The 9,105-nt window shown below is 43.7% G+C and overlaps 1 protein-coding gene across 8 annotated transcripts in view; it reads left to right on the top strand.

The window, feature by feature from the left end:
- Nucleotides 1-9,105, top strand: part of atp8b2 (ATPase phospholipid transporting 8B2) — a 30,780-nt gene that overhangs the window by 19,120 nt on the left and 2,555 nt on the right. For 7 of the 8 annotated variants that reach the window (XM_081696098.1, XM_081696096.1, XM_081696094.1 and 4 more), the window contains 12 exons: nucleotides 873-988; nucleotides 2,248-2,412; nucleotides 2,654-2,765; nucleotides 3,243-3,348; nucleotides 3,506-3,734; nucleotides 3,830-4,013; nucleotides 6,301-6,524; nucleotides 6,610-6,693; nucleotides 6,811-7,056; nucleotides 7,672-7,810; nucleotides 8,181-8,311; nucleotides 8,446-8,901. In XM_081696098.1, the coding sequence (XP_081552224.1) occupies nucleotides 873-988; nucleotides 2,248-2,412; nucleotides 2,654-2,765; nucleotides 3,243-3,348; nucleotides 3,506-3,734; nucleotides 3,830-4,013; nucleotides 6,301-6,524; nucleotides 6,610-6,693; nucleotides 6,811-7,056; nucleotides 7,672-7,810; nucleotides 8,181-8,311; nucleotides 8,446-8,901 (2,192 nt within the window). Of the gene's footprint in view, nucleotides 1-872; nucleotides 989-2,247; nucleotides 2,413-2,653; nucleotides 2,766-3,242; nucleotides 3,349-3,505; nucleotides 3,735-3,829; nucleotides 4,014-6,300; nucleotides 6,525-6,609; nucleotides 6,694-6,810; nucleotides 7,057-7,671; nucleotides 7,811-8,180; nucleotides 8,312-8,445; nucleotides 8,902-9,105 lie in introns of those variants that run through there. The other variant, XM_081696100.1, reaches the window with a different exon arrangement.

Genomic DNA, 9,105 nt, shown 5'->3' with positions numbered 1-9,105 from the left:
ACATATTCATTTTACACAAGCTCACATGCATTTGTACCTCTAATTACACTGAATGGAACCCAAAACTTGGAGTAGGTACATACACACACACGAACACACACACATTATTTCTGGGAACGAGTCAAGTTTCAAGTTTCAAGTCTAAGCTGGTCTCAGTAATATCAAATAATGTGATATTTGATAAATGTTATGTAACTGAAAAAAGGCCCCAGGCCCCCTGCATGATATTATGAACTGTAATTTTACATATGGAGAAATGTTGGCACTGCTCACCAGGCATCCAGTGGGTAAGGGGCTATATGCCATATGCTTTATAACATACACAATTAAATGCATGTAGTTAATATATGGCAATTTTGTGTACTTGTGTACTTTAACTAGTGGCAATTTGACTAAATATGGCTCACTGTGATTGTGAAACTTCACAGTGAAATCTTAATTTGGGTTATGGAGAGGAAAAGAATATGAGACATAGGCATACACTGCCAAGCCAAGAAACAAGGAGACAGTGATGTCAAGAGACAGGGAGACAGGGATGTCAAGAGAGGGAGACAGTGATGTCAAGAGACAGGGAGACAGTGATGCCAATGTTCCTACTGAGTGAGGGGGCTTTAATAACACTGAAATATGGCCCCTCAGCTGGTGCTAGAAAATGCTGATCATTTATGGAGCTGTCATTTCATTTGATGTGTGCTCACAATCAGTTGTTTGTAGATGTCAACATGACTGCCATTTACTGTAGTAGAGAGATGGGAAAGAGTCATTTTATGTGTTCGTTATTTTTTATAAGTATGGATTGTGTTGATTATGCATATTGATAAACAAAACCCAGTTCAGGTTTGTGTGTGTCTGTGTCTGTCTGTCTCTGTCAGTGAGAACTCCTGAGGGCCATATTTGTCTCTACTGTAAGGGGGCAGACACTGTACTGTTTGACAGGCTTCATTCCTGCAACCACGACCTGATGAACATCACCTCAGACCACCTCAATGTGAGTGCTATCTGAGTGTATGAGACAGGTTATTCGGAGTTCCCTGTTATAGAAATAGTGCACTATGTAGTGTCGAATTCTCAGTTCTAAATCTGCCTACACTATATAGCTGGTGCACTACAAAAGGCCCAAAACACAATCGTATTGTATAGACGGTGTAAACTACACGTGCATTGCCAAGATTCGCTGCGCAAGTGTCTCGATATCTGCACGTGGAGAGCAGTTACATGCCGATACGGGATGAGATGGCGAACGGAGCACATTTCGTTTACAACTGTAAGATAATTACTTGTCATTTGAATGTTTTAAATGTAATTAAATGTTATTGCTGGCACTAGTAATATTAGGCCAATTTCCCTACTTTTATAGATATAAATAATTCGTAAATAATTTGGATTTTTTAATTAAAAAAACTTTGGCTTGCCCATTGTTTTTGTCCTGTAAATAATCCACCGCGTTCAAGATATCCGCGCTTTAGGGAGTTACTGTCAAGTCATCCGCGCTTTAAATTTCAATGCGCCTATATGCGCGATTTTACGGTATTTCGCTGCTCATCGCAATCTAACGCTCCCCAAGCAGAGAACAGAATTGCGCATTTTTTAGCTTTGAGCACTTACTGCTTTTAAACGTACAAAATACGGTGCACTTGATTGAAATAGTTTACTTGCATCATTAGATCAAACACAATTGCTTTGATTCAAACAGTTAAACAATTTAACTGTTATAAACAATTTAAATAGCTTAATAAACATTGTGCAAAATGCCTTTTCTGTATGTTTCTCAGAAGGTTAGTATAACCTAGAGCTTGACTGCCAGCTAAAACAGGGGTTATCACTAGTGAAATGTTGCAAATGTGCAGTGCATGGGGTAATCCAGGACTGAAAAAATTACACTGCCAGATGATTTCCACTACAATTCCACGTCGACGTTATGAGACCTCACACATTGGTGACTCAACTTGCCTAGCTAACTAACTAATGTAGCATAATGCTAACGTAATGAGGCAAATCAGCGCAAAGCAAAGGCATATTTCTGTCGTTCACTGAGCCGTGGAGAAGAAATTCAACACTGCCACATAGTGGGTGCATGTGGTAATAGCTGTAAAAGACGTGCATGAAAGTTGTGTCTACGGACTTATTTAATTCGGAACTTAGAATGAAAAAAATATGTTGGTCATTTAATGAGTTATGAAGCAGTGTTTGAAATATCTTGACCACTCATTATTTTTTAAGTATATGTCTATGTGGGTATGTCAATAGGAGTTTGCAGGTGATGGGTTACGGACGCTGGCATTGGCCTATCGGGACCTGTCTGAGGAGCAGTGGGAGGAGTGGGCAGAGCGTTACCATGGGGCTGACAAAGCTATAGACTACAGGGAGGACCGACTGGCTGCCGCCTATGAGGAGATTGAACAAGACATGATGGTATTGTGTCTGTGTGGGTGTTAGTCTGTGTGTTGGTGGGAGGTGGGGTGTTAAAGTTTAAATTTAGGTTAGAACACAACATAACAATTCTATCCAGTTTTTTGTTTTATTATATGCTTAAAGCACAGTTAATTGTTTAGTCATTAATGATGTACTAAATTATGTCAGACCAGAGAAAAATGCTTTAAAACCTCAAAGAATAGAGTATGACATCCCTGATGTCACTATTATTCTCTTGTAGCTGTTGGGAGCCACAGCCATAGAGGACAAGCTTCAAGAAGGCATTGCTGAGACCATCACTGTCCTCTCTCTAGCCAACATCAAGATCTGGGTCTTAACTGGAGACAAGCAGGGTAAGAGGGAGGACCCGGTTCGCAAGAGTTCAGTGCAACTACAGTACACAAACACACACGCACACGCACACATACATTTATTTATCTAGTGCTTTTTACAACATATGTTGTCACAAAGCAGCTTTACGAATGTTTGGGTCCAGATCCCTAATGAAGGCAACAGTGGCAAGAAAACCTCCCTGGGTGGAGTTGTGTGGTGGAGTTGATTGTATGATAATATTATCTGTATTGTGAATGTGTTTGAAGTCTAAATAAGATGTGCATAACAGCTGAACATGCAGGACTAGCCCATTGCCTTCATCACCACCATTTCACTGCGTGTTGTACTGTGTATGACTATGTATGTGACAAATAAACCGAACTTGAACCACCATCATCACCACCATTTTTTTAAGTATTTGCCTTTGTGTCAGTATGACATACCCACATAGCTACCTTTTAATATGCAAGTATATGTCTCTGCCATTTCTCTGGCAGAGACCGCGGTGAACATTGGCTACTCATCTAAAATGTTGACAGATGATATGACAGAGGTCTTCATTATGAATGGATACACCGTCCAAAGTGTCCGTGAGGATCTTAGGTACAGCCCCTTCATCTGTCTGTCTGTTCAGGCACCTGTTCACTCATCACTTAGATTCTTGGTTTTCTTTGCCAGTTTTGGGGGACTCTTTACTACGGTGTTCTCTCATGACCCACTCAGTGCATCGCTGTTCTCCATTCTCATCTCCTTTCTGAAGGAGAGCAAGGGAACGCATGTTGGAATCATCCCGCAGCCGAGATGGAGTGAAGGAGGCAGAGATGCAAGATTTTGGCGGAGCATGTTCTCTAGGTAATGGCTTTGGCAGCAGGGATGCAGCTAATTGGATTCCAGGTCAGAAGAAAAGTGCCCAGCCACCGGCCCCTCCCACCTCACTGCTGGAGTCAGTCAGTGGAGAGTTTGCACTTGTCATCAGTGGACACAGTCTGGTAAGTGACGCTGGTGTCCGGAAATCTGATTGGTGAGATTTGTGAGCAAGGTTTTAAGGCTAGATGAGTGCCTTTAAGGCAGGTCTTCGTGGCAGGCTCATGCGCTGGAGGCCGACATGGAGCAGGAGTTCCTGGAGACGGCATGCGCGTGCCGGACGGTGATCTGCTGCCGTGTCACTCCTCTCCAGAAAGCCATGGTGGTGGAGCTCATCAGGAGGCACAAGAACGCCGTCACCCTTGCCATCGGAGATGGTGCCAATGACGTCAGCATGATCAAGAGTGAGTTTGCACAGTTTCAGGTTAAACCACGTGACTTGCATATAGATAAAGAAAGTGCTTACACTAGGGCTTCACCAATATTACTGGATTTGGAAGAGTTTGACAGATATGTTCTGGTAGTTAGTAGGGAGGTTTTTTGAGTGGGAAAACATTTACCCATTGCCAGGAAGAGGGTTCCTTCCTCAAAGGTCTGTCCCTTAAATTAGCTCACCTTCCCCCGTTCTGTTTATTCTTTTGTTCTGAGACACTTTCTGAAAACAATGGCATTGACTGGCCTTCATATTTAAGGTGGGGAAGATCCTGTGCAGTCATATAGATCCCGGTACGATGGCCTGAAGCTCGTGTAAACGGATGCCGTTTTTCTTGGCCTCTGATTCCAAGAGCTGTGTGGTTTATCCAATAATGACTAGGGGAATTCCAGTCTCTTGAATGACTCAATTAAGCAGGCCACTGCTTCCAAGAGAAATGAGTCCCACTTTGCCTTGTCGGCACATTTCCCCTCCCCTTTCAAAGTGAGTGCCTGCCGCTGTGAATTAAACAGATCTGTATTGTTGTGTGAGTGCAGACGCCTGACCCCAACACCGGGGCAAGACTGGGGCAATTCTTGCAGAGATCCAAAGGACATTCTCTGCATTCCACCCGGAGTTAAAGGTCTAGCCAGAAAAACAAGCTCCTCTCTGATTGTGTGTGTGTTTGAGTGTGAGAGAGAGTGCTCTTTCCATAAATATTTGAGCCCATCAGTGTAGGCTGTACAGAAAACTGATACTTCTTCCTATATTCCCATATTTCACTGCCAAATACTGAACAAACATCCCCCCAACTAATAAATTAGTTATTTTTCTTGGAAGCACAAGACATTAGGTCATGACCCAAATATCCCATGTGGAACCACTAACTAACCCATGAGAAAAGAAAAGGACAAAAAAGCAATGGGTAACCTGTTAGCCTACATTAAATCTGTTAGATAACATGTAAGAGACAGCAGAGCAGCAGGGGCCAGGTTTCACACAAAGGAGAAAAAAATGGTGTGCTCTGTGGCAGTGGGCCTCGGTAGGTAGCTGGTCGTGGGCTGAGAGTGTGGAGTAGGACCCTTCATCTCCCCCTGCACAGCAGACCTGCACCTGGCCTGTTCCCCAGTAGAATGACCCATCAAAACTACAGAGAACAGTGCATGTGCTCCTGTTGTTCTGCCTCTGAGCACCAAATGTCCTCAGAAATCACATAAAATGTGATGAAAACCCAAGTACAATTTGTGTCCTCACTTTAAAATATGTTTTAAAAAAGTGTCCTATGTTTTTATTTGTAAATCTTATAGGACCATAAGTAGAATAAGTCGAATATTGTTTGGCTATGATTAAGGTTAGGTTTAAGATTAAGTTACTGCTTGGACTTGGTAGACTCAGGTAATAGATAGGCTTAATATGGGAATGATTTTTGGGGTTGGAAATGGATTTAGACTTTTCTGTGTGTGTGTATTCGGGTGTTCCATTGCACTGTTCTGTGTATTATGGGATGCATTTTTACCACTTAATTGCAGTTTTTATTTTGTCGCTGGAGACAGTACTAAACTCTGAGAGGTTCTCAGATCATGTCACAACTCAGTTTCATAATTATGGTGTTACTAAAGTGAAGAAGGGTGAGGGAACCTGTGGCATTATGGCCAAACCTCCGTTAATCCTTCCTTAACACATATTTCCTCTTTACACTTTACACACACAACATCACCATTGCGATTTAACACCCTTGCACATCATGTTTGAGGTAGAAATTTTGCCCAGTGAGCTCTGTAGTTAGAGGCTGTATTCTGAAAGGAAATGTCTAAGATGAAGTTTAACATGCTGCATTGTAATCTGGAAACTACACACATGACTGACAGCAGTGTGTTATGTTTTATATATCTTTTTTTTATTTTGAGATGATTTGTTCCCACACTTTCTAAAAATCCAAAGCAACTTACAGTTGTGCCCAAGTACAATTGAAGCAATTGAGGGTTAAGGGCCTTCCTCTGTACCTTAACTGTTGAGCTATCTCCTGTGGTTAACAAAATCCCAATCATAATGCCCTTTTTCTTTCTTTCTTTCTTTCTTTCTTTCTTTCTTTCTTTCTTTCTTTCTTTCTTCTTTGCCATTTCTCTCTTTCTCTCTCCTGTTCCACTTTCCAATGCTAATCTATTTATTTATTAAACTTTAGGTTAAACCTTAGGTCCTATCTCATTGATAGAGATGATTCTGTGAAATCTGGGCTTCTGACTATCTTCTCCTCCCTCCTTCTGTCCCTCCGTGTGCAGCTGCTCACATTGGCGTGGGCATCAGTGGGCAGGAGGGCATCCAGGCCGTGCTGGCATCCGACTACTCCTTCTCCCAGTTCCGTTTCCTGCAGCGCCTCCTGTTGGTGCACGGCCGCTGGTCCTACCTGCGCATGTGCCGATTCCTCTGCTACTTCTTCTACAAGAACTTCGCCTTCACCATGGTGCACTTCTGGTTTGGCTTCTTTTGTGGCTTCTCTGCCCAGGTAGGGGACAACATTGGTTTTCTGTATATTCCACTAACAAGAAGTGCATTCCTAACCCCCCTGTCATTTTACCTTTCTCTTGCAGACGGTGTATGATCAATACTTTATCACTCTGTATAACATTGTATACACTTCACTGCCTGTTTTGGCCATGGGCATCTTCGACCAGGTATTTGCACAACATAGAGAAACTCATATTGTACCACAAAGGGAAAAGTTGAAAGGCTATTGTAGCTGGCAGCAAAATGTGAACACAGCCTTCTTTCCCGTTCTCTTCTCGGACCAGGATGTTTCAGACCAAAGGAGCCTGCAGTACCCGAAGCTGTATGAGCCAGGCCAGCTCAACCTTCTCTTCAACAAGCGGGAGTTCTTCATCTGCATCGCGCAGGGCATCTACACATCTGTTGTGCTCTTTTTTGTGCCCTATGGTGCCCTCTGGCAGGCCACGCAGAGCAACGGTGTGCCACTCGCCGATTACCAGACCTTCGCCGTCACCACCGCCACAGCCCTCGTCATCGTTGTCAGCGTGCAGGTGTGTTGGATTTGAGTTTCAGAATTAGAAACGAGGCTGAATAAAGTATGCACAGCTAGAGAGGTGTGCTTATATGCTTATTTAATGATTCCAGTGGTTAATAGAGAATGTAATCTTGTGACTGCTTCAATAAACTTAAGCACTCATAGCTGCTAAAAAGTCATGCAGAAACATCTGTTAGACTGACCAGCCTCAGATTCTTTTGGTCTGTGAACATTCTGATGAATGGTGCTTCAGACCAGTGCAGAGAGGCTGGGTTTGGTTCTGATGTTCTTCATGACTTCATTAGTAAGTGCCATGTGAGTCAGAATAATCAAGGTGTGTTATGGTCTCCATTCTTCCCCATGCAATGAACAGCCCATGACCAGAATTTATAATGCCATTTAGGAGATGGTGAGATTTCACTCTGTGTATTGATGCATAGTCATTCAGATATGATTATGGTTTGCATATATGACCTGACCTGAGCCTTGTCTTTGTAACTGTTCATTTGGGGGGGGGGGTTGTGTGTGTGTGTGTGTGTGTGTGTGTGTGTGTGTGTGTGTGTGTGTGTGTGTGTGTGTGTGTGTGTGTGTGTGTGTGTGTGTGTGTGTGTGTGTGTGTGTGTGTGTGTAGATATCTCTGGACACTGGTTACTGGACTGCTATTAACCATTTCTTTGTGTGGGGCTCTCTGGGCACTTACTTCACTATCCTCTTCACCATGCACTCCAGCATCCTGTTCAACATCTTCCCCAAGCAGTTCCACTTCCTGGGTAAGGCAGTGTGGCTAGAGCACCCACATGCCACAAGCACAAACTATCCTGGTGTTAGAGATATGCAGCACTCCTTACCGGACTGGGCCAGTAATAAGTGTCGTAACACAATGTGAAATGCTAGAGCAACACTCTCTCTATCTCTATACACTACAATGCTTTGGGAAATGGAGCTTTGGCTGAGATAAAGATGTGGTGCCTTTTTGGCTTTTCAGTTCATTGTCATTGTTTTATATGAATATAGATTTAGATGCAAATCTAGGAAATACATTTTCACTAATGGAAAACATTCATATAAGTTTTGTGTGTGTGTGTGTGTGTGTGTGTGTGTGTGCGCGCTCGCATGCACTGTCTGCGGGTGTCTCTATAGGAAGCGCTCAGAGTACACTATCCCAGCCTTTGGTATGGTTGACTATTGCTTTAGCTACAGTCATATGCATAGCGCCCGTGCTTGCCTTTCGTTTCCTCAAACTGGACCTCAAACCACAGCTTTCTGATACTGTAAGTTATTTTGTGTCCTATCCATTTGTGTTAATGATGTACATGTGCAGACCTTTTACCCTCATACCCTTTTGCCCTCTTTGCCCTCTTCCTAAAGACCCACTGATTGCCACTTTCTCCACACATGGCTTCAGGTGCGCTACACTCAGCTGGTGCAGAAGAAGCAGTGGAAGGCTGGTGGGCATGCTAGGCGTAGCATGGGCGGTGCCAGCGGGCCAGGAGGTAGCGGCCTAGGCCATTTGGGGCGGGGTGGCTCCCGTCGCTCAGGTTACGCGTTCGCCCACCAGGAGGGCTTTGGCGAGCTGATCACGTCAGGGAAGAACATGCGGCTCAGCTCGCTCGCCCTTGCCACCTTCGCTGCGCGACACAGCTCTAGCTGGATCGATACACTCCGCAAGAAAAAACATTCCCCACCTGCTGGGGACAGTAGTCCTGCCCCCTCAGTGGCTGCACCCGTCTCTAATTCCTCCTCTCTTATTGGCCCGCTGGAAACAGCCGCAGAACAAAGGGGGCAAACAAATGCGGACCCTCAGGTGGGTGTGGCTGATGTAGCACAGGTGGAGACCGGACAGTGCAGTCTAGTAGTGCAGGTAAACACAATATGCAAAACTTTGCTTACAAAATATCAAGTGCACTAACTTATGAGCAAACAACCCATTGCATTATGTTGTTTGTTTATTTAAGTAGAACAGATATGTAGTCATTTACAATATTGTTTATGTTTATACATAACCTTTTTCCCTTGAGCCTATAGAATGTGGTCCTCATTTTACTATAGGCCATTGGTTAGACTA

The sequence above is a fragment of the Electrophorus electricus genome, chromosome 14, assembly GCF_041902795.1.
Source record: "Electrophorus electricus isolate QZ-2024a chromosome 14, ASM4190279v1, whole genome shotgun sequence".
Taxonomy (NCBI): Eukaryota; Metazoa; Chordata; class Actinopteri; order Gymnotiformes; family Gymnotidae; genus Electrophorus; species Electrophorus electricus.
Note: the sequence above shows the minus strand (reverse complement) of the source record. Positions and strands in the feature narration are given on the sequence as shown.